Source organism: Ochotona princeps, chromosome 15 (assembly GCF_030435755.1).
Source record: "Ochotona princeps isolate mOchPri1 chromosome 15, mOchPri1.hap1, whole genome shotgun sequence".
NCBI classification, from domain to species: domain Eukaryota; kingdom Metazoa; phylum Chordata; class Mammalia; order Lagomorpha; family Ochotonidae; genus Ochotona; species Ochotona princeps.
Genome location: NC_080846.1, coordinates 43,333,355 through 43,358,027, shown reverse-complemented (window position 1 = coordinate 43,358,027; position 24,673 = coordinate 43,333,355). Strand labels below are relative to the sequence as shown.

The following is a 24,673-nucleotide window of genomic DNA, read 5'->3' as shown; positions in this document are numbered from 1 at the left end:
ACTCCAAATGAAAAGCTCCTAGTAACTCCATTTAGTCAGTGTTAGTTAGTTAGTTAGTTAGTTAGTTAGTTAGTTCAAACACTGACTTGGGAAGGAATCTCTTCTAAAGTCTTAAAGGACTTAGAAGAAATTAAGAGTTGGGCAGTAGATGTTTCAGCTGTGAAAGGAATATCTTTGTTTCACTTTTAAGCTTTTTAGCAGAATATGTAAAGAGCTGTAAAAATGAAAGTACCCTAACACTGGAGGTCAATGTTAGTCAAAATTAAGGAAGGACAGTCAGATGTAAGCTAAAGTGTCCGACTTCAGTTCCTTGATGTTATCTGCATTTTCCTTACATTTCAGTACATTGTGACCTTGAAATCATTATCCTCAGATTTTAGATGATAAAGATGTATCTATGGGAAAATACAAAACACCTGGACTTAGAAACCAATTTTTTTTTTCCCTTCTTATTTCCAAAGGAATTTATTTCTGAATTTCTAAAGCAAATAGTCCTGCAGGTGTTTCCTGCCGGCTCTGGGGAACATTCTATTTAGGGACCACGCCATGGAGCGGGACCTCTGGCTTCTTCCCTTCCTGTTCGCTTCCAGTGTCTTACTGCAACTATGGATTTGAAAGCTAGCAGTTCTGATGAAGACAGGCTTACCAAGCCTGCCAGCTTACTTCCTCTATTTACTTGGTCTCTGATCGTGGAGTAGCTTTCAGTGCAACAGAAATTCAGATCTTTAATGGGAAACTTTTCAAATGTGCTCTGTGGTTTTCTTTTTCCCTCTTTGCTGACATACAGATCCTCTTGTGACATGACCATGTCTTATTTTAACGTGAGTTTTGACCAAGTGGGAACTCAGTGTTGAAAGAGCCATTTTCTAGGCAAGCAGGTAATGTGGGAACTGAAATATCTGTTAATGCTCTGTACTTCCCAAATCGTTGGCTATAATCTAAAAGGTAGTTGGAGGCGCTACTATGGTCATTTGTAAAAATAATTTCATAGCAACTTGAAACCACTGGCTTTTTGAAACTTGGGTCTAGCTATTTGCTTTCTTTTGTCAGGAGTTTTAACTATAAGATGCAAACTAAAAATAAGAATATGAAGTGTCTCTGCATTCATGGAATGCCTTAAACACTTGAAGTCACCAACAGATCAGATACTTCTTTAGAATGGGGTCATTGGGATAATCCCCACAGACACAGTTAACTGCCCGTGCACCACCAGCGTTCAGTTCCAGAAAATCGACTCTGTTGTCCCTAGCAGGGCCACCCCAGAGTGGGTGCAGAGGGCAGATGGCTGGTATGGAAAGAAACAAACACGGAGAGAGAGAGTGGAAGACTGGAATGAAGAGGATGGCAGACATAACACGGAGTGTTAGGAAAAAAGCAACCTGCGCCATGGCTGTTTTATCAATGCCTTTTGAACAGAATTCATGGACCATGTCACACAAAAAGAAATGCTTTGGTGAGCCAGCCCTGGGGTTGTCTGTGGAGTCACAGGAGGTCAAGAGCCAGGCACCTGAGGTCTCTGGTCCTGCTTCACCGCTGGAGGTGTCAGGTGTCGGGGCTGCTTGCCTGCCCCAGGCTTGTCCCTTTTTCTGAGGGTCCCTGCAGAGTACTTCACTTGAGTACTCCAGAGACACTCCTTGTAGGGGAGAGATTTAATTCTGAGGGCATTTCATTAGCAAATTGATAAGCTGATTTGGTCTGAGTATCAAACATGCTGCTTTTAAATTAACTGTGTTTCCAGGGAAAACCGGTCAGTTCAGTTCACAGGTTAAAATAACCATAACTTAATTGAGGTCTGAAATATCAAAGGATGTTTGACCTTTTCGTAATGTGATTTGTAAATATCCAGGAATATGTGAAATGCACACACACCCTTTGACTGCACGCTCCCCACCCTCCAAATCTCCTGACTGGGTTGGAATGGCTTTTATTATTGCTGGTGTTTGTAACAGCAGCAAGCTGCAAACAACCTATATTATCATCAGAAGAGGATGATGGGTCCAAGCAATCGTGGGCATTCAGATCATAGAATATTGTACAGTTGCTGTAGGGACTGCAAATATCAGATCTAAAAAGCAGAATGTGAAGCAGAATACATAACATGGTAGAAGTTGTATGTGGTTTTGCGGAGGATAAAAAAGAAAAAAGTTAATTAGATACCTGCATTGCATTTTTCAAATCCTGGAAGGATAAAAATCCAAACTTTCACCAATAGTTACTTCTGGGAAGTGGGGCAGGCAGGGGGTGGTCATTTCTTTGTCCTCTTCTGTCCCCTTCAGAATTGACTAGATTTTTTTTAACTACTGTGTGTTTGGGAAGAAATTAAAAACTAGCTGATAAGATTTATTTACCCCGCACACCCTGCCCACCGCCCCCCCCACCCCAGCGATGCTCTTTTTGGGACGAGGAAGTTAACCCATTAGTCAGAGAGCAAACCCAACAACGGCCTGCCGCTCCCCCTCCCCTGCCACACTTGTCTGGGACACTTCCAGAATGAAATCCCTGGCCGTGGGTGCGCCTGCCACCGTCTCCTTGTCCCTGGGGCCGCGTTACATAAGGCCCGGGGAGCGCCGGGCGGGCAGGGGAAGGGCTGCCACGCCACGGCTGCCCGCGGCAGCTGCCCGGACGGGTGTCCTGGCCTCAGCGCCCTTCCTCCAGGAGCCAGACAGTGGCCGCTCCCTTAGAAAGTTCTCAGGCAGCAAAGTGCGGCGGGAGTGTCCTCACGCCGCAGACACACACTACACATTCTCTCTTTTTCATTTCTCTTGGCTAATTCCTAGAAATAGCCACCCTGGCTACTTCATTTATGCTCTTGTATAATAGATGTGAACTACGGTCGCTTTCAGTCTTTCAGTGCTAAACCTTATAGGGTTTTTTTCCTCCAACCTCCTGTTGTTAGTTACTGTAAAAGTTCTTTCTTCCGACGCTTCGTGAATCAGCTGATGACGGGTCACCTCTTTTGGGTTTGGAGCTCAAATATATCTTCCAAATTTAAAATGTTTACTGCCCTACAATGTACATGTCAGTAGAATTTTTTCTCATTATGTTGTTGTTGTTTTTCCCCCCGTCGAGAGTATTCGGAAAGCTTTCGCGGTGCTGCCAACAAGTAAAAACTTGCTCCTAAGCCTGAAAGTCTTCAGGGAGAAGCCAGTCAAGTTTAAAGGAAAAGTAACCCTCTGACATGCCGGGGAATATTTACCATAAAAATGAAGAAAGGGATGGCAATTAGCACGTGTGAATGTGAATCGGGCAAGAAGCCTTTCAAACTGTGCTGTTCTTCAAAAACCAGCCAGAACAGTAAACAGCAATCAAACTTCCAGGTTAACCCCGGAGCAGTAGCTCTGGTAACTAGACTGGAAAATGCTATTAGAAAAATACAGAGAGGGGTGAGTGCTGGTCTTGTGCCGCTGCCTGGGGCTGCCTCTGGAAAGCCCAGAAAATTGCCTGTTTTTGCAGAAAGCACACATTCACAGTTCGGCAGGCTCAGATTGGGCGCTCCCAGAAGGCGCTGTGAACCAGCCCTAAAAACTGAAGTCCCTTTATTTTTCCTGCCGCTTGAGAACGAGTTTCGCCGCAGAGTTCTAATAACGCTAAGTTCCTACAAATCAACTTGGAAACGTCTGAACGTGTTTTTCCTAGAAAAAGTGCCAGATATCAATTTTATCTGGCAACCATCAAAAGAAAAAAAAAGAGAGAGAGTGAGACCGCAGGACTATACATTCGTGGACCTTCCAAGCAGCCAGGCATGGAGGAGCCACTGCAGCCTGGAGCGGGAGCAGCCGCGGGGACAACAGCCGTGCTCCAAGAGGACACGTAGCTGCACGCACAAAGAGCCTAACCATGAGTGGAGACTGCACGTCTGCCTTCTCAGCCTCTGCTTCAGGGTTTCCTAGACGGCAGGGTCTCTGGGGCTCGCCTTATCAAGGCACCTGAAATGGGTGCCCCATCTCTGCTTCTGAATCGTCTCTGCTGTTGCCTATCCCGGGAGGCGGCAAGTAGTTGGCTACCCACGTGGGAAACCCAGGCAGAGACTGGCCCAGCTCCAGCTGCTGGCCGAATTTAAGGTGTGAACCAGCTGGATGAAAACGTGCTCTCTTGCCCTTTCTGTCGCTCTGCCTTTCAAATAAATGTCTTAAAAGATAATTACATGTGGCAAGTGTTTGGTGCAATCGTTAAGATGCCAATTGGGTATGTCAGCATCCCATATTGGAATGCCTGGGTTCAAGCTGTACTGCCACTTCAGATTCCAGCCTCTTGGGGCTATGCTGCCAGCCAGCCAGCCAGCTGGTGATGGCTCAAGTAGTTGGGTCCTTGCAACCCACGTAGGATGAGCCGGATGGAGTTCAGGCTCCTCACTTTGGCAGGGCCCAGCACCAGCCATGCCCTAAGGCATTTGGGGAGTAAATTAGTGGATGGGAATTCTCTCTCCTCTCCTCTCCTTCCCTCCTCATCCCCTTGACTCAAAGTTTTAAAAAGATGCAAAGGAAAGAAAAGTGTGGGTCTGGTAGCTGGAGAGGGGGGAAGCAAAGGATGGCCGGTTGGGCTCTACCTCTCCAGAGGTGGAATCTGATTTTTAAAAACCATACTACATGTTTTTCTTGTATAAAAATTGAGTAGGTAAATAATGCCAGCAATAGGGAGGAGAGGGCAATCATGGTAAGAGCAGGAAGAATTTTACTCCAGCCGGTAACTGGGTGGGCAAAGAGGTGTGTGTGAACCCCTGCCTCCACTTCATGTCCCCAATCCATCAGCCAGTTCACTCTCTCCAGCATCACTCACAAGTTCTGCCTTCTCCTCTCCATTACTGCCACAGCCTGCACATGACTGCTTGACAGTTATCTTGAAGCACATGAATTCTGACCTTTTAGGGCCCCCCAATGGCAGCCTGCAAAGACTTGGGGAGCCTGCTCAGAACTTTGCACATAAGTCATAAGATACATTAGTTAACAACATGTAGTAGTAGCTCTAATATTTGCCAATGTCGGCTTAACGAAAAGTATAAAAGGCATTTTAGTAACTATAAATGATATCAAAGTACTGGATTTCTATTGGTGATAAGCTCCCATCCTCTCCTAATTTGATGCTTAGATTCATATTGAAAGGAAAATGCTAAATTTTAGTTAGTGAGGATAGAGAGAGTAACAACGCAATTTTTTCCCAAACAAGTTCATGGATCCCAACGGTTCTAGGGATGGGTCCCTTGCACGTCTAGGGATCAGGTTAAGAAGCCCTGATGTCATGTCCCTCCGATGCAGACTGCACAATGTCACCAGATCTAATGCTGTCATACTCTTGCTCAAAAGCTTTCAACAGCCCCCTTACCTCCCAGCAAAAACAGTGAATTCTTCTGAAAGTCAAGAGGGCTGGAGTGCTCTGGTTAGTCAGGACAACTCACTCATTACAGTAGCAAGTCAAAAGCTGCCTCTTCGCTGAAGAATTGCTCTGACGTCCTTGTATTCTTTGTCCATTCTTCCATTCTTTGCAAATACTGCATTCCCTGGGTAGCTACCACATTCCCAGAGTGCTGAACCCTGATAAAACAGCACAGTATTTGGATATAGTCTATGCACTTTATCCTACATATTTTCAATCATTTCTACGTTACTTATATTGCCTAACACAGTGATAGATAATTGCTGTGAATGTTCTAGATACATGGAATCTACACAGGAAAAAAAAATAGCTGCCCATGTTCTGTATAGATGGAATCTCTAAAATGTTTCAGGAGGAGAGCATTGTGGCATTCGCAGGTAAAGCCACCTCTGACACGGATATCCCAAATGGGCAATGGTTCAAGACCAGGCTGTTCCACTTATACTCCAGCTCCCTGCGAATGTACCTGGGAAAGCAGTGGAAGATGGCCTCAGTGCCTGGACCCCTGCACTTGCAGAAGAGAACCAGATGAGGCTCCAGGCTCCTGCCTTGAGCCTGGCTCAGTCTACGCTGTTGTGGTCATCTGTGGCATGAACTAACAGATGAAAAATCAACTTATGTCTCTCCCTCTCTGTGTATCTCTGCTTCTCAAATAAATAATCTTTTAAAAATTATCAAATTATCTTCAAGCTACCGCCTTATTGTACAGTAGCTCCCCTGAGGCTTCAGTGGCCCACAGTCAACCCCAGGAAGCAAATAGAATAATAGTCCAGAGATAAATAATTTGTCATTTCACAATAACTTTTATTTATTAGAATGTTATAATCAATCTACAGCATTACTATTTTCGTTCATCTCTCCCTATGCCTAAGTCACAGACCATACTTTAGGTATCATGGATAGGAAGAAACATGGTGAATCCAGGAGTTTGGTACTAGCCTTCGTATGAGCCTCAGCCTGGGCATCTCAGAAGATAAGGAGAGATTCCTACACTATCAAAGCTGGCATGTGCCACACACAGTCTCCTTAAGCGCAGGCAAAGTATTCTTCCACTTTTCCCAGGACCTTTTCTTGTGCTTGGCGCAAGGAGGGGTCTAGTAAGCAGGAGCAAATGGAAGAAGGAATACATGAATGCAGAGAAGCCTAAAAAAACGAAAGAGCTAACTCAGCAGAGACAGAAGTCAAAAATAATGCTAAAATGTCTTAGATCAGTGTAGAAAAAAAACTGAAATGTAGGATGAAAGAAACAACCGAGTTCAGTAAAGCTGTAAAGCAAGCACATTTTTGCAGGCTTTTAAAGATGGTAACCGGTGAATACAGTAAAGAGTGATATACTCAGCTAAACGCAGCATTGGGGGCAGGCATTTGGCCTGATGGTTAAGACACTGTTTAAGAAGCCTGGATCCCTTATTGGAGAGCCTAGTTTTGATACTGGTTCTGGTTCCTGGCTCCAGCTTCCTGGAGACCCTGGAATGCAGACCCTGGAAAGCACCAGTGGCTTAAGCTGACTGGGCTCCTGCCAGCCACATAGGACACCTGGATGGAGTTCTTGACTCCTGGATTTAGTCCCAGCTTTCTTAAACATCTGGGAGAGCAAAGTAGCAGACAGCAGCTCTCTCTTGCTGTGTGTCTCCAATACATTTAAAAATTAAAACAGAAGTATGACATTTATTTTGATTATAAAAAAAATTGTTGTAAAGAAAAAAGGACTCAACCTAGAAATAGACTGCATTCTGAAACAAAGCTTATCAATCAGCTATCTGAAATTTAGAATTATACCCAGAAGCAAATGAAAACTGATGGTTAGGTACTCAATGTATCACTCTAAGTCTACCTAGAGGCTTTGAATTTGAGTAAAAATTGGCAAAAAGAAAATCATATTATTATTCAATAACACCATTATGCATTAATGTGATACACAATATGTAATAATGTTGTATGTTTGTAATAATATCAATACTACTGAGACAATTAAGCGAAACAGTGAACAACAGAAGTGAACAACAGAAGTGAATATCAATGATATTTATTTATCATCAATACTGATATTTGCATTGAATGTAGCAGGGCAAGAAGGCCCAGAGAGATGAGCTGAGATCAGAAGGACTCTCTGGCCCTTCTGGAGGCTTCTGAGGTCAGCAGCTTTAGCTTTTTCATGTTAATGACTTCACTAACTATCCAAAGCCTTTCCATTTGGTTCACACAAAACAAAGACAAGACACTGTTTTGTAGTACTTGAGAAACTTCTGAAAGAAAAAGAGGAAGGCATAATGGAATTAAAGAGGCTCTGTGTGTCCTATAGAGTTAACCCGAGGCCAAATGAGCCAAGCTAGGAGGAAAACAAAGACAGCCAGACACACAAACACATTTGGTACAGTGTATGTGACAGTCATGAATGCAGGTGTTTGTCCATTCCGGGGTCCAGAGAGGAGGACCGCACTGCACTGCCTGGCCTCCCGCTGGCTGGGCTGCAGCATTATCCAGAGTCCGGCCGAGGAACAGGGCATGGAAGCAACAGGAGAAACGACCGTCATCAGGAGGTGTCCTGACCTCTCCTTTTCTATAGCCTTGTTATGAGGTGCAGCCAGTGATAGCCCATTGACAGTGGCCAAATGAAATTTGGTGGTGTCCCCCAACCTCTGTCCAGAAGGTGGATCCTAACAGCAATTGAATGATAATTCCATCCTCAACCACTTTCCCGTGTCCTAATTTAGCCAGGATATTGGATGCAGACAAGTCCAATTAGTCTAGGCATTTTTAGCCAAAAGCCCAGTTCCTCTTCCTGCCCATCCCAACGAGCACTAATCAACTCCTTAGCCCACAACACTTAGGTTTTCACTCCTGCCCACCTGTGACTCACCTATCAACTGAGAGGGGATGACATTGCATTGTTGTAACCACTCCCCTCACAAGCCCCTTTAAAGGTCCATGAAACAGGGGCTCTCACTCTCTCTGGCCAGGTGCTCCCATTACTCTGGCATCTCGACTCTTGGCTGACCCAGGAAAGGTAATCCCCTGAGCATGGTCCCTGTGTACTGCTTAGATGGGACAATGGTTATAATAATGTTGTTTCTGGTCTGTGTACTATCTGGAGTTCCAGGAGAGGTGAGGCCTAGCAGTAGTAGAATGTGGGCAGAGAGGCCAGGGAAAGGTGAATGTCTGCAGCTTTGTGAGTGTGTCCAGGTTCTTTATGAGTGTGTCCAGGTTCTTTGTGAGTGTGTCCAGGTTATTTGTTGCATGTCTCTTAGGATAACTTATATTGTTGGGGAAGCTGGGACATAGGTTTTCAGCTTAATGGATAGACTTAAGGATAATGACCATTTGTTCCTTTGGGAATTATGATTCATTAGATTATAATTGGTTGGATTGCCGTATGGACTTGTGATTTGCTATTATGCTCTATTGTCACCAAGCTTAGTTAATAAAGACTCTTTAATAAACCTTAGACATGTCTGGTGTGATCTCGCTCGCACCCTGCAACAGCCTCAGCCACGTTCGAGGTCACTGTGCTGTCCCTGAGTGACCAACAGCCTTGTTCACAACACACATGTATGGATATGGCTACAGAAAGCTTTGTCACCTTTCTGTGGCCATTCAGAGTTTGGGGCTTGTGTTCTGCAGCACCACATGGCCTACTGTGACTGCTCTACCACTCAGCCAGCTTGCCTCCAGAGAAAGGGGTATAGCTGCTCTGGAGGGAGATGGAAAGGACCTTAGAAGGGAGGGAGAGAGACAAACTCCGACGTGAAGCAGTCTTCTCAGCAGGATCCCCGAGATGTGGCTCCTGACATCAAAGTCCTGGGGACACCATCACTGCCAGTTGGACAGACAGGGCTAGACTAAAGGTACTCATGACTGGTGTACAATATTGGGGTGTCTGGTGGCTGTGGGTTTCTGAGTTTAAAATGTACTAAGAAAATGGATTGAAGAGTAAATAAAATTAAGGAATTTGTAGTCAGACTGAGCAGAATTCAAATAAGCCTCTAATCTTCCTCTGGGATCACTTAATCTGTCTAAGTGTCAATCTCCTTATCTCTAGAGATAAAAATAGAATCTACTTCAGAGGTTTGTTGGGAACACTTAATGATGTCATAGAGCAAGTGCCTGGCATTCCTAGATGTTCTAGCTTTTCCCAGTCCTTTGGAAATCCAAGAGTTGGTTTGTTATAGAATATCATTACCATGCCCTTGAAATTAATGAGCCTCCTGGTCTACCCAGTGCTGCCTCAAACTGGGGCTCCAGCCAGCTTTCAGCCCTCACCAAGCTCCTGGTGTCCTTGGGCCTGACATCCAAACGTACCCCCTCCCTCCTCGTGGCTGCTAGTCCATTCTCTGTCGTGACACAATGTCTGAAGCTGGTGACTAACAAAGAAAAGGATGCTTATTTAGCTCACAGTTACGGAAACCCGGAGTATGATGCTGGCATCTGTGCAACTTTTGGTGGCTGCAAGTGTTTGGGACCATCTGCTGCTGCTTTCCCCAAACACATTAGGAGGGAGCTGGCTTGGAAGCGGAGCAGCCAGGACTCAAATCAGTACTCACATAGATGGGATGCTGGATCACAAACAGTAGCTTTACCCACTATGACACCCACTATGCCAGCTCCAGATCCCCTGATAACAAAAATTATTATCACAGTGGCTAGAACACATCACATTCCTGACTCCTGGTTTTGGCTTGGTCCAGTCCCAGATGTTACCAGTGTTTAAATGGAGCCAGCCTTGTAGCAGTATGTTAAGCATAACCTGCAATGCTGGTTTTCAAAATAAATACCACAGGTCTGAGTGTCTGTGCTGCGCTTCCACACCAGCCCTGCTACGGCACCTGGGAAGGAGGCAGAGGATGGTGCCAGTGCTTCGGCCCAGCACACACGTGCACGGAGCTCCAGGTTGAGGTGATCTTGGGAGAGAACCAATGAGAAAAGGGCTCTCAATTTCTATCATCCACCATCTCTCCCTCTTTTTCTATCACCGTCTTTGAATTAAATAAACTTTTAAAAGAATTAGAAGAGGCTTAGAGAAACAGCTATGGACAGACTCCAGCTGTGGAAAAAGTTTAGTGTTAAGCAATAAATTTTTTTTTCCAAAATAAATGAGAGCATACTACGTAACACAGATATAAATCCTACACTCTGATTTAAATTAAAACTGAAACTCGAGGGTCAGTGTGGTGACACAGCAGATTAATTCCAACACTCTCTAGAGTTCAAGTTCGATTCTTGGCTGCTCTGCTTAAGATCAAGTTCCCTGCTGATGTACCTGGGAAGGCAATTAAAATGATGGCCGCAGTGCTTGAGACACTGCCATCCACATGGGAGACCTGGAGTTTCAGGCTGCTGGCTTCAGCCTGCCTGGCCATGGCTGTGGCAAACCAGTGATGAAAAATCTTATGGTTTGGGCCCGGCACAGTGGCCTAGCGGCTAAAGTCCTTGCCTTGAATGTGCTGGGATCCCATATGGGCACCGGTTCTAATCCCAGCAGCTCCTCCCTGCTTGTGGCCTGGGAAAGCAGTCGAGGACGGCCCAAAGTCTTGGGAGCCTGCACCACACGGGAGACCTAGAAGAGATTCCTGGCTCCTGGCTTCGGATCGGTGCAGACTGGCCGTTGTAGTCACTTGGAGAGTGAATCAGTGAACAGAATATCTTCCTGTCTGTCTCTCCTCTTCTCTGTATATCTGCCTTTCCAATAACTGGGCAGATGGGTAATCTGGAAGGGACCAATGAGCATAAAGGCTCTGCTAGGGGCTGGATGTGGTTGGTGCCCTTCTGGGCTCACGCTGGGATCTGATGGCCAGAGAGACCATGCTGCGAGGCAACCTCCAAGAGGTGTCTGCAGTGTGGGACTCATGGGCTCCCTGTGAGCCTCCAGAGTTTTGTCTCATTTCCTCTCAATGCACCTGCCAAGAAGCCAGCATCACGCTCTTGAACCCCCAGCACTGGGAGCTAGGCAAACCTGCTGGTTTTACTTATTTCCTCTGTCTCAGATGTTCACTTAGAGCCACAGAAAATGGACTGAGCCAGCAGTCAAGCACTGTATTTTATAGATGAGATAACTAGGGGCCCCATGAGACTCACTGCTTGACCCCAAGTCAACCAACCAGAAGAGGACCCCCCCATTGTTGGATTCCTAGGGTTGTGCTGCAGCACCCCACTTGGTTTTCCTTAGAAGGAACTCTGCCTGTTCCCCAACATGCCCAAAATAGAAGCTGGTTTTCAAAAGCAAGTGCGCATCAGTGAGCCCCAAGGCCGGAACCCCAGAACACAAGGGAAACTCCACCTGAGATGGAGTGAACATCCAACGCCCCGTATCTCCTCGCAAGCAAGGACTTCCTTCCCACCCACCTCACACCTAATCAGTCTCCCTACCCTCACCCCTGCTTTGTTCCAAGGCCTCTTCCAAAGGGCTCTAGAGGGATGATGTAACACAGGAAGCAGTGCAGGTTTTTTCCCATTTACAAAGTTTCTATCCAGCAGTGGGTGTTTGGCGTGGTGGTGGTTAACACGCCCCGGGGACGCTAGTGTCCTATACTGGAGGGCTGGAGTTAAACAGTCCTGGCTCTCCCTTCCGGTCAGAGCAGGTCACGGCTCAAGTGCTTGGGTCCCTGCCACCCATCTGAGAGACCTGAATTTGATTCCCAACTCTTGCCTTTAGCCCAGCTCGGCCCAGCTGCTGCCGGTGACTGAGGCTGAAGTGACAGATTGGGGGGGGGTCTCTGTGTGTGTCACTTTGCCTTTCAAATCAATAAAATGTTGTTTCTCTTTTGTCTTGGAAAAGCTTTGACCCATTCTCCCACTGCCCTCAGGGTAGATTTCGAGTTTTTCAGCCAAGTCTGTCAGATGTCCCCCAAATCACTGGCCAAAGACCTCCTGCGCAGTGTGGCTGAAGACTCCTTCCGACCCCTTCACCCAAGACAGAGACCTTCCTCTAGCCCCAACGGATGACCCCTCACCCCGGGGGGACCGTTTCTCCAGCTCTCATGGCCCTTCATGGCAGACTGTGCACAGGTAGCGCTCCCACACAACCCGACACCCTGGGTTTGAATCATGACTTCCCTCTGGGCTGGGCAGCAGGTTTTCATACTTCAAGCTTCAGTTTTATGTCCCATAAAACATATGCCCTGCGGTTGTGTTTCAGTAAAACGTTGCTGGTGGTTATTGGGAGGATCAAACACAATGGCCTCACAGGATCCAACAGATTGCTTAGTGCAATGCTCCCTCTCTGCCCAGCTCTTCCGGTAGGAACTAAGAGCTACCCTCATGCAAGAGCACCTCTCACTCTTTGCATGTTACCTGCTAAATAACATGAGAGGCATACCATATGTACTGGCAGCGATAAGGGCGGAAGTAACACAGGTGAGAAGGGAGAAGGGCCGTGAATGAAAGAAATGCATGAAGCTAGGAACAAAAAAAGTAGGGGCTGGCATTGCGGCATTAAGCAACTGCCTGCAGCGTGGCATCCCATACGGGCACCACTTTGAGCCTCGGCTATTCTACTTCAGCAGCAGATGGTCCAAGTGCTTGGGCTGCAGAATCCACTCATGTAGCAGACCAAGAAGCAGTGCCTGGCTCCTGGCTTCAGATCAACCCAGCTCCAGCCACTACGACCATTTTGAAAGTGAACCAGCAAATGGAAGCTCTTTCTGTCTCTCCTTCTCTCTGTAAATCTGCTTTCCAAATGAAAAATAAATAGATCTTTAAAAAAAAAGTGAATCTTGCTGTGTTCTTCTTATAGGTATCAATTATTGTGGAGAAATAATACCTAAACCAGTTGCTATGTTGCTAAGCCCGCTAAAGGAGAAATGACAGCCTCAATTACGGCATTTGCCAGTTCTTGCGGTGTAAACAGTCCCACAAGGGCTGATTTCAGTGGGCCAGTGATGTCCTCATAATGACTCGGTCCACAGAACCCAGCAACCGGCCCCTGGAACCTTCCTGCCCCGCAGCACTCCACACCCCCCTCCCCTCCCGCCTTCCCGCACACTACAGTGTGAGTCACTTGTTACTGACATGCTCATCATGGGAAAGGCCAAGGAAAACCAAGGAGAGGAGAGAGCAGTAGCTTGTTTTCCTATTAGTGGTCCTAGCCAAAGAAACTCAATGAGGAGGAAGCGGAAACCACTGCCTAGATGTCTGCCTGAGGCTTCAGATTCTCCCGGCTCTCTCTGCCCCTCACTGCTACTGATCGTCGGGTGTGCACAATACGGACATGGCTTTTGACCACATACAGAGCGAATGCCCACAACCCAGAAATAAAAAATGGAAAGAAGCTTGCTAGAAAATTCAGGAAAGCCAAATTCATCAAGACAGCAGGAGGAACGCTGAGAAGGGAAGTCAAACAACTTCTCTGGGGACAAACAGCATGAAAGATATTTTCTCTAAATGGCAACATTCACAGCAGCATGCTGGATCAAAATCTAAATAGGGCGACAGAGAGGTGAAAATCATGTAGAAAAGTGATTTTTATCTTATTGTTGTTGGGGACCGGGAAGAAAATAGAAATCTTTCTATAAAGTTCATGATGTGTTTTTGTTAGTATTTTATTTATTCATTTGAAAGAGAGGGCAAAGAAAATGATCTTCCACCTGCTGCTCATTCCTCACATGTTCACATCAGCTGCGTTGGGCCAGATTGAAGCCAGAAGCCTGGAGCCCCACCCAGGCCTCCCGTGTCAGTTGCAAGAACCCCAGTACCTAGCCCAGCACCTGCAGCCTCCCAGGTGCATTAGCAAGAAGTTGGATTGCAAACAGCGAAGCTGAGACTCAAACCAGACACTCTGCCGTGGGACGTGGGCATGCTAGGAGGCGGCTCAGTCTGGGTTAGTGAAAAAAGCTTCCAGCCACCACCACGGCAAAGGGGTTCCCAGGGTGGCACTTCACACTCAGATGGGAGAAGGAAGAGGCACTATTACTATCTCCTTCCCTCCCAGCGTGAGTTTCCCTTCTCTGCTTCTAACTTGGGCAGAGCCGTGTGAGGACAGCAACGGACCCAGGGCGAGCAGCGCTTCTGCAGCTTGAGGATGCCAAACACAGGGAGAGCCATCTGCAAAAGCAGTTTCATTTTATAGCTCGGCCAGTGTGCTCTTGGAAGAGTGTCTCGTCCTCTGGGTCCCAGCCTCCCTGGGTGACATGGCTCAGGAAGCGGCAGGGAGGCAGACGCAGCTGCAGGGCAGGAATTCAGCTTATTCTCTAGGCACCTGGGACCCCAGGACCATCTAAGGCTACTGACAACATCGGCTGTGATGTTGCCCTGATCATAAAGTCAGACAATCTGAACTCAAGCCACAAAGTGTGTGTGGGGGGGGGTGAGAATCAAAGATATGTGAGGATGAGAACAGAGGAAAAGTATGTGTGGGGAGAAGCGAGCCAGAACTATCGCACATCTGCTCCTGCGAACGCACAAGCCGAACGGCACGGACGGGAGGCCTTTTCATGCAGCCGCACTTAACAGCATAAAAAAAAGCCTCCTGCCCCAAACTGGGGCAGCCAACAAAAACCTGCGTAGAACCAATATGTGGCATTCGGGACTGGCTACTGGTTTCAAAACTTGAAGGGAACCAGGAAGACAGGAAAACAGGATTCATTTCAGGGTGCTCTACATTGCTCAATCACCCAACTCCAGGAGACTAACCCTCTGTCCCTGGAGGGTAGGATGGCCACAGCCACTGCCCACCAAGCTGTATCAGACGAGCTCAAGGGGCAACTTTAGGACACCATGGGGAGAAAGGCAGGCAGGAATGAATTTTGCTGGGATGCCCATGAGTAGGCAAGAGTGAGAATGGGCTGACCAGTGAGGACGGGAGGGCGGACAGTCACTCGGGCCTGGACGGCTCCACGGGTGAGTCACATCTGGCAGGGGCAGACATGACCTCAGCAGCCAGCATGGATGCGACGTTTCAGGTTCTCAAAAAGCAGAGAGATCAGCCATGTTGAGGAGTCAGAATTCATGCGCAATTCTGAAATGCGTCAAGATACCAGGGATGTTGGCAAAGAGGGTGGCTCTTAGAGTCAGGGTGAAGAAAGTCCAGACTTGGAATCACACACCCTGGGGTTCCACAGGCCTGGCCGCTGAAGACAACGGTGAGGGTACGAGACAGCAGTTTCAGCAAGGGCACAGGTGGGCGGCTACTGGAAACAGAATACCCAAGATGAGAACAACCTCATTTGAATGCTGACACTGCTTGGCTGGGCTGTGCGTGCGTGCGTGCGTGCCCCTTTGAAGGGGCGCACAATGTGGCGCAGTGAGGTGAGCTGTCCCCTGTGCAGCTGGAATCCCAGAGAAGCACCAACTGCCTGCTAACACACCTGGGGAAGCAGTGGAACGTGGGTCAAACCCCTGGGCTCCTGTACCCATGGGACGGGGGGACCAGGATGGAGTTCCTGGCTCCTGGCTTCAGTCTAGTTAAGCCCTGCCCGTTATGGTCATTTTGGAGTAAATAGAAAATTCTCTTTTAAGTAAGCTGAACAAATTATGTGATCTGAAAAGTGGTCCCAGGCTTGAAAATTCTTGGAAGCTAAAAGTTAGGAGGTGGGACTGGGGAGCGGGAAGCACAGGCCTACAACAACGTTCTCTCGTTGCCCAGGGCGAAGAGGCGTCCTGGGGGACAGCTGCTCAAGAGACCACAGCCACACAGAGCAGGGCCTAATCTCAGGACATTCCATCCCTGGGGACTATTCCATGATGTCTCTCTCTCTCCTGCCAACCGAACAGGGTACAATTTTCTAAAAGCAGAGAAAATTCTTCCCAAGCAAATAAACACTCCAAACAACTGTCCCATTCTGCTACCTCTTTCAGTTACATAATTATTACGAAGTCAAGACTTTCTTAGTGCCACATCAAAAAACACCTCTCAGCTCACAGAGCTGGCTGCCTCTTCTTCCACTGTGCATCGTTTTAAAAAAATCTACAAGTCCCAAAACAAAGCAGACCACAGAACCAAAAGTTGATTGTAATGAAAAAACAGTACCACCCCAGCTCCATGGAGAACACACTCAAATCAAACAGCACTAATCTTGGCGCAGACATTTGGTGTGGCAGTCAGGTGCAGCCTGGGACACCCACATCCTGTACTGGAGTGCCTTTGTTCCAATCCTCAGCGTCGCTTCAGATTCCGGCTTCCTACTAACACACCTGTGACACAACAGGTGTGCGCACTCCACTGCCTGCCATGCACGTGGGAAGACTAACAGGGCTCCAGACTCCTGGCTTCAGCTGGACCAAGTTCTAGCTAGCTGTGGCATGCTTTTGAGAAATAGCTCAGAAGATGAAAAATCTTTCGAATAAGACAAACATTCAAAAAAATATTTTTAATAACTACCTGTACTTACACCCCAAAGTACTATGCATAGAAAGAGATTGTTGGATTTTTTTTTTTCCGGACACTGTTGAGGATAATTTGGACAAGTGTGTATCTTCATGGTTTTGTCCCACTATGTGTAAAGCAGGCCCTAGCCACAACTGATAACTGGCATCATTTACTAGCCACCAAGTGAACCTAGTGCAGCACTTCCCGGTCCAGCCCCATCCCAGTCCTGGGAAGCTCAGCTTTCAGGAGTGTTTGGGGCAAGTGCTACTAGGCCAACTTCGCAGGAACCCCACAGAAAATAGCACTAATTAAGGTATCCACACTTCTCCAGGCGAGGCAGCAGGAAAATAAAATACGGCTGAGGGTTCCTTTTAGAACCTGCTGGAAATATTCACCTCCTGTAATCACTCGACTCTGCTCATTCGTTTCTTGAGTCAATTAAACAAGATAATGCGTGAAAACCAGTAAAAACTTGGCACACCGTGAACTCAGCAAATCACTGATGTTTGTAATTGTCAAAAATTAAGCCAGAGGGGCCGGCACTGTAGCTCAACAAGCTAGTCCTCCCTCCAGGACATGCAGGGATGTCTTTGCTGGCCTCTTGTGCTCTCGTGGCTAGCTAGCTTGTGAGCAGCAACGCAGACCTTCCCACAATCTACGGGTACTCTCGCCCCACTGACTGACCGACCCCTCGCACAGCAAAATGTTGGAGGAGATTCCACGAGGCCCTGGTTGGTATTCACCTGCAGATTCTGCCAGAAAAGCAAAGCACCCAAAACCAAACGCAAATGTGTGTGGGGAGCAGTGTGACGAGGGTGATGCGGTCCAGCCTTGGGGAAGGTTTGCGGCCCCAGCAAGGAGATCGCCCTTCTTCATATCTCAGGCTACAACCTCCTAAGGCTCAACTAGCAGTGCTCGCTGTCTGGCTCCTGTGTTCAGATACGCATGTTATGGTTTCCTTCCAGGTATGAAGCTGTTTTTTAAGTTCTTCTGAATACTAAGGTAAAATTGGTACTCTGCAGATTTTGCTAGGATTTGAGACTGAAGATTGACACGCACCGCACACCCGGCTCCGATTTGCAGATGCCACGCCCCAGGGATGTACTCTGAAGAAAAATAAAGGTGGCAAGATAAATAATGTCTAGACCCCAGAAAGACGGGACCGTTCCAAAAGTTACGAGGCAAGAAAACAAGTGGCCATAAAACTCGGTGTTTGTTCAGTGCCATGCCTACTCAACTTGTGAGAGACCAGGTGGTGTCATAATTTTTATAACTTCTAAAAACAGTGTTTTTTGGAAAAATGAAGGGCATAATCGGTGTATGCCTAACCCACCTTTCCAAGACCAGGATACCTGGCAGCTCTCACCATTTCTATACGCCATGTGCTCCAAAATGCAGAGGGACAGCCCAGCACTTTAGAGAAAGCCAAGCACTGTCCTGCCTCTTGTTAAGAGTCTGGTTTCGTTCGCTTGACGTGAGTTTCACATGGCAATCCCTGATCGCCATGCAAATGCAAGCTGTCCACAACTCCAAGTAATCAGTGCAAGTTGTAAAAGTTAGGTTTTTTTTTTTATTTAATACATTCTAATCAAATAGTAACAGCAGTAAATAAACACTTAAAAAAACACAGGCAGGTATCCCCCCGATATCTGGAAGAAAATTATGTCAAAGTATTCTACATGGTAGAAGGGAGACAACTGCTGAAGTCCGTGAATAGACAGTTCAGGACAACGTGGAAATTTCTAGAGCCATTTTCAAAAAAGTCAATGGCGACGGGTCAGGATACAGCTATCTCAGGGGATCATCTGTTTACGTCAACATTGGGTTTTGTTAACAAGGATTGAGTTGCACCTGTTGAAGCAGGACATTCTTGTCTTTAGCCTTAGAGGAAAAGAGGAAGTCTTTTCCATGTGCACCAGTTTGAAGTATTTCTTAAATAAGGCTCCCTTAAAATGGATTACTACAGTACTCATTCAAAGGAGAGAGTTCATACATATAGTAAAAAGACAAATGCAGGATTTCATGGTCTTTTTTTTTTTTTTGGTTGGGTTTTTTTTTTTTTTTTTGGCTGATTTAGTTAATTGCATAAAAATGAGGGGTGACTACTCACAAGCACAATCCATTTCACAAAACTCTTAGGTACATCAGAAAGCCAAATGGAGAATGTCCTATGACGCACTGCACCCACCAGGCAGGGACCGAGCCGAGCCCGGGTCGGCCTGGCTCCTCACACCTCTGGACTCCTGCCCTCTGCTAATGGGCTGAGGCCCCATGACCTCACGCAAGAGAACCTCAGAGGGGCCAGTCTCTGCCCAGGGATCCTCTGGCCTTCCGCTGGGACATTCTGGCTCTTAGTTCCAAAGGGTCAACTGGTCTTGGTAAGCCTCAGGCAGGGAAACAGCACTCAGGTGAATGGACTTGGAGGGGTGGGGTCGGGGAAGGACCTTAAATAACCTAGCTACCTCTTCACGTGTTTAAATTAGATTGACGTCAGCGGTTCTTAAAGACAAACTCCCACGTGGTTATCCAGAGCACGCACTCAAGTGTGGTTTTCTTTTTACACAGCTGCACTCGGAGACACTCTACATGAGGCATGGTTTTAGAAAAAAAGAGAGAGAAACACTTACACCTGGAATTTATATTCTTCCAAGTAATCTTTTAGTCTGGTGGGTAAAGGCAGTCCCCAGATGGTGCGGGTACATTTGTTAATGGCCAGTCGGCAGAGATGCTGCAGGGGCGGCGCTGCCGCGTAGAGCGGCCTGGTCAGGTAAAGGTGCACCGTGCCGTTGCGGGGTGCTTCGGGGCCCGTTCGCTTATCCTTGCACATCTGAACATAATGGTCGATCAGATGCACCACGCTGTCAAACTGTTTGAGCTTGGATTTGACACAGATGATGGAGTCCAATCGGAACTTCCCATCTTGGTACTCGATTCTCAGGTTGGTGGGTCCCGCTGATGTCTTAACCGATATGGTTAGTAGGTAGTCTGAATGCGAACTGTCTCGAATCAAGAAAGTTCCCTCCGGAGCCTCTTTCAATTTCTCTTTGGCTTCATTAACAGTCATACTCCCCCAGTACCATCCTGGGTTTTTGTTTTTTTTGTGATTTTTTTTTTTTTTTTTTTGCCCAAAAGGAAAAAAGAAAAGAGAGTAGAACAGTTATTACAGGGGTCTTTAGAATAGAGCAATGCTTTTTTTTTTTTCTAGCTCTTAACAAAAAAAAGGCGGAGGTCGGCGTTTATCGCTAATGCTTCTGGCTATAAGTTAAAGGAAACGAGTCCGTTTTACTTTGCACACACAACACTGTAAGCCAACGGAACTGTCAGGGTGCTGCTTCAAAAACTGAGCTCTCTGTGGGCTCTGCTGTCAAGTTATCTAACAAGCCGAAAACACAGGTCCGCAGTTTAACAAACAGCCTGCTTTCAGTGCCAGCTGATGAAACAGAGATTTAAGTTGGCGGGGGTGGGTGGGGAATAAGTCATGCCTTTAAAAAGAACTCCCCCCGACTCCAGTCATTTCCCACGGAGTAGTAAACCATCTCCCAGGGTCCAAGGCCCCAGAAAGCCTTGCTCCCCTCAATCTGGAACACACAGCTCTGGGACAATAGCTCCTGTGTGCTGCCAGCTCCAATTACAGCTACTTTTATCAGTCCTGAGAAATAGGAAGCCTCAGTTGATAATTAGAGCCGCAAATTTAACAACCTTCGATGAACTTTTCCCAGACTTCACCGGAGTTCAAATCCAGACACAGCCATCAGTTTGCCGTTCGATCTCTCTGCCCCATTCCCCCTACCTGCTCAGCCTGTTTCCAAAGGCATTCTGCATTGACAAGTTGGAACAGTGGACACCACACACACACACCACTACCCCTCCACCCCCCAAGTTACCAAACACTTGCAATGGGCCAGTGCTCCCAGCTCGGGCAGCGCCCCTGGCCGGCTCAGAAAGACCCAGGACATTTAAATGAGGGAACTCGCCCCCTCCCTCTACCAAAACTTCCACATTGCCTAAGCTTTCGGATTCAGATTTTCAGAGTCCCAGCCAACTGGCCAGTTTTATTTAAAACAATCTTCCCTTCTTTCAGAGATGCCGAGGGGCGGCAACTAGAGCGCTGTCCCCGGAGGTCGCACCAGATGGGGGCTTCACTGCCATGCACCCTGCCGGGCTGCTAGGCAGCCACCCTCCCTGCAACTCGCTCCGTTCCCACACTTGGCCACGACGTGCAAGGTTACGGGGCTGCAGCAGGAGCTAGACGAGGCAGAGGCTGCGACGAACCCCTGCACTCCACCCAATGGGAGGCGCAGGGCGCTCTTTCTCCCTCACCGGCGCCGCGGAAAACAGCGAAGGGTCCCAGCGCGCTCCAAGGCTATTTCCAAGGTGCCCTTTGCGCGCTCTGACATGCCCGAGTAACCTGGGAACTAGTTTCCTTTCGTATTCCCTAGGATCCTGGGGCCCCGCGGGCGAGCATCCTAGCCGAGGTCCCCAGCCCCGGAACAGGGCCCGGCAGCTTAAGGGTCTCTCCCACTGCCATCAGGTGTCACTCGCCGCTGGCGCTTCCGCCCTGGCGGCCGCAGCCGCGCCTCTAGGGAGGCAGCCCCTCCCGCCCGCGTCGCAGCCCGCCGGTCCCCTACCTGTCTGGCTGAGCTCGCGCAGAGCCTTCGCCAGGCGCGCAGCCTCCGGGGACGGCTCCTCCACGGGTGCCGCGGTCTCCCACTGGCTCCGCGTCCTTTCCGCGCCATTCCCGGAGGGTTCGAGGCACCGCAGGGTCATGGGAGAACGGTCACCGCGGCAAGGGCAGGTGGCCGCCCGAACTGGGGTCCGAGAGAGGTTTGCGTCCTTCTTGGTACTCAGTGGGAGCTCCAAAACCAGTTCCCGCCGGGAGTCCGAAGCAATGGGGGAGGGGGAGGAGCACTGTCGGTTCGGGGTCGCCAGGTCCCGGCAGACGGTTGGCACTGTCGCTTGCAGACGCGCCTAGCCACAGATCGCCTGCAAAGGGAAAGGGGCGGGGAATGGTCAAGGCGAGCTGGACCCCTGCGGCTGGGGAGGAGGTGGGGAAGCAGAGAGACCTGGAAAATCCCGGGGACTCCTCCGCCCCTAGGCTGCGGCACCATTTAACCCCAAGCATCCAGCTACCGCCCCGGCCCGGCTCTAGAGAAAAAGAATGTGAGAGCGCGGGGCTCCCAGACCCAAAAGTTGGCCAGACAGGCACAGTGGGAGGCAGGATGAGGTGTTTTCCCGCCCAGGGTGTTCGCTGAAATCACACACTGGCCAGCCTGAAAGAGCAGTCACCTGCGGGACCAGGGAGAACAGGTCCTTGTTAAGGACAGAAAGGAAATTTTTGAAAAAGCACCAGAGAGATCGCCTAACTGGCGCTCCCATCCCACAGTCTGCGCAGCCAAGAGGGTGCTCGGAGCAAGCACCCTACACAAGCCTGGTTCCACGCCCTACCGCGCCAAAGGACTCCCGGGGCGCAGAGGCGCACCAGCCGCCGCATCCCCGCCCCGGAGACTGCCTCGCTGCCCTCCCTCCCCCGCTTCCCGGTGCCCGCTCGGGGCACCGCTGGGGGGAGGGGGCGCCTCAGCGGCCGCGCGCACGGACCTGGACGGCGGCAGAGGCGGCTACAGCTTGCGGCCGCCGCGGGCGCTGTCGAGGAATCAGCCCGAGCGCACGGCCGCCGCTGGAGCTCGGAGCCCAGAGGCCGGGACCGAGCAAGGCGGGACGCGCCAAGAACCAACGCCGAGCGCTTACCTCGGCCGCGGCCGCCGCCGCCGCCGCCGCCTCCGCACCAGGCAGTCTCCGGAGCGGACATGGGGCGGGGGAGGGAGTCGGGAGGGGCCCGGGCCAGGAAGGGAGGGGGGGCTTCTGCCCAAGGGTCCCCTGCCGACGTTTAATTTGGGAAACGAGGTGGCGGGGGATGGCTGGGAGGGATGCGACCAGCCCCGCGCGTGGCGGCGGCAACGGCGGCGACAGCAGCCGGACTTCAGTGCGCAGAGGGCGGACAGAAATCTCAGCGCACACTGCCTAGACTGTCCCTCCCGCCCCGCCCGCAACACCCGTTGGGGCACGGACGACACCCCCGTTTCCCCCGGGGGCCCCCGCTCCGGGGCAGCTGCCGGCGTTCCTCTGGCTGCGACCGAGGAGGTGGGAAGGGGAGAGGGAGGGAGGAATGGGGGAGGAGACAGGCTAGTGGGGAGGAGCAGAAGATCAGGTTATTAGGATTTTTAATTTAGGTGGCAGTTTGGGGGGCGGAGGAGGCGGGGTAGAGGACAACTCGGAGACTTCCCGACGCCGACTAGGTCCGGGAGAAAGCAGGCAGGAGCGCCGGGCTGCGGGGCGATGCCGCGGCTCGAACTCTCCTAGGACGCTCCCACTGCGGAAGCCCAGGCCGCCCTCCGCTCCCCTCCCGCCGCGCACCCGGCCGCGCCCCGCTGCCCTCCCCAGCGACTCTGCTCGGGGCGGAGCCTTCGGGGTACCCCCACCGCCAACACCCAGGCTCCCTCTCCGCTCCGCCGGTACCTGCCGCGGGCGCTGGGAATCCTGAGGCTGTGCCCCCGGGGTCCCGGCGCGCACCGTCCGCGGCCCGCGCAGCGCCGGTGGCTGCGGCCGAGGAGGTTCATGCTTCAAGGGGAGGCAGCCCGAGGCCGGGGCCGAGCCGCGGCGACAGCGGCGCTGAGACTTGGCAAGAGTTAAACGCCTGTGCCCGGAGCGCAGCGCGCGCGCGACTTGCCAGCCCGGCGCCTCCCTCGCCGCCCGCCCCGCGCCCCGCCCGCCGCCCAGGCCGCTTTCCAGGAACTTTCCAGGAATCCGCCTCACGTGACCGCAGCCCCCGCCGCCGCTTTAAAGAGGCTCCGGCGCAAATGCGCAGGCTTCGAGGCACCGCGGCTGCTAGCGCTCCGACGCGGTTTAGGGCAGTGTGGACGCCTGGGGACTCCGCCCTCCTCTGACCCCGCAGCCTGGGGTGATCCGGGGTGGGGTGGGGGGAGTGGGAGGTGTCCCGGCCACCCCCAACCCCGTGCGGCCTTCCGAGCCCGTCTCAGCACCCCACCCCCACGGCGGCCCGGGGCGGCCACGGCGGGGGAGCCCCCGCTCTCTAGCCTCTGTGCCCCTCGGGGTCGCCCATCCCCGGCGGGTGCGGGGCAGCACGAGGATCCTCGGGACCCGGCCCCTCTATCTCTTTAAGAGACAGCGTTGGAGAACGGGGCGAGCCCCCTCGCCAGCCCCGAACCACGCCCCGGGGCCCGGAGGGAGCGGGCCTGGCGAGGTCCCTCCAGCCCGGCTCGGGTCCTGGAAGGCAGCGGGCGGGCGGAGAGCGGCGCCTCCTTAAGCCGCGTGCTCGCAGTCCCCTCCCCCTGGCGCGGCCGCTCGCGGGCTCCCGCAGCCCGGGTGCCCGGCCCCGCCCTAGCTCCTCGGCGCAGCTCGGCCGCCACCTTCCCAAGGCCCGGCGGCCCGGGGGGGCTCACCTGCGCCCGTGGCGGGGGGAGACCCCCTTCACCTGCGCGCCCGGTGGCGGCCCTCGGCGCGCGCAAGGTCCGCCGGAGCGCCCGTCTCGGGTTCCCTGCAGGGCTGGCTCGTGCGGCCGGAAAAAAAAAAATCGGAAGGATCCCACCGCCTTCTCCGTCCCCGGGACCCTCACCTCCCGCCCACCCCGTTGGAGGCCACCTGGTTTTAATGGAAACACGTCTCCCTGCTTGCGCTCCCTCCCCCGAAATGTGACCTACTTTAAATATGACCTACTTTTTAAAAAACCACCAACACTCACGGGAAAACCGGATCCAACATTTCGATAACCATTTTTTTTTCTCTGAAATACTGTTCCATTGCATCACAGCTCGAAAGCTTTGAAAGGTCAAGGGCCGCTTCTAGTTGAATCGGAGACTGGGGAAGTTGGACTAGGAAGACAAGGAGGCGGCGTGGATGCCGCTCCCTCTGCCGGCCGCGGGAGGAAGCGTGGACCGCCTGTGGTTTTTCTCAATGATTTTCCTGCTTTTGAGTAAACAGCTACGCGTA

The 24,673-nt window shown here is 50.5% G+C and overlaps 1 protein-coding gene across 5 annotated transcripts in view; it reads right to left on the bottom strand.

Annotated features, from left to right (window-relative positions):
• CRADD (CASP2 and RIPK1 domain containing adaptor with death domain) overlaps nt 1-23,629 on the bottom strand; it is a 257,348-nt gene extending 233,719 nt beyond the window's left edge. Inside the window, exons 1-2 of one of the 5 annotated variants that reach the window (XM_058673715.1) lie at nt 23,183-23,629; nt 21,298-21,652 (exon numbers count right to left, since the gene is read on the bottom strand). In XM_058673715.1, the coding sequence (XP_058529698.1) occupies nt 21,298-21,405 (108 nt within the window). In that variant the 5' untranslated portion in view covers nt 21,406-21,652; nt 23,183-23,629. Of the gene's footprint in view, nt 1-21,297; nt 21,653-21,929; nt 21,992-22,016; nt 22,122-22,264; nt 22,290-22,414; nt 22,606-23,182 lie in introns of those variants that run through there. The other 4 variants (XM_058673716.1, XM_058673719.1, XM_058673717.1 and 1 more) reach the window with 4 other exon arrangements.
• Between the last annotated feature and the right edge of the window lie 1,044 nt (nt 23,630-24,673).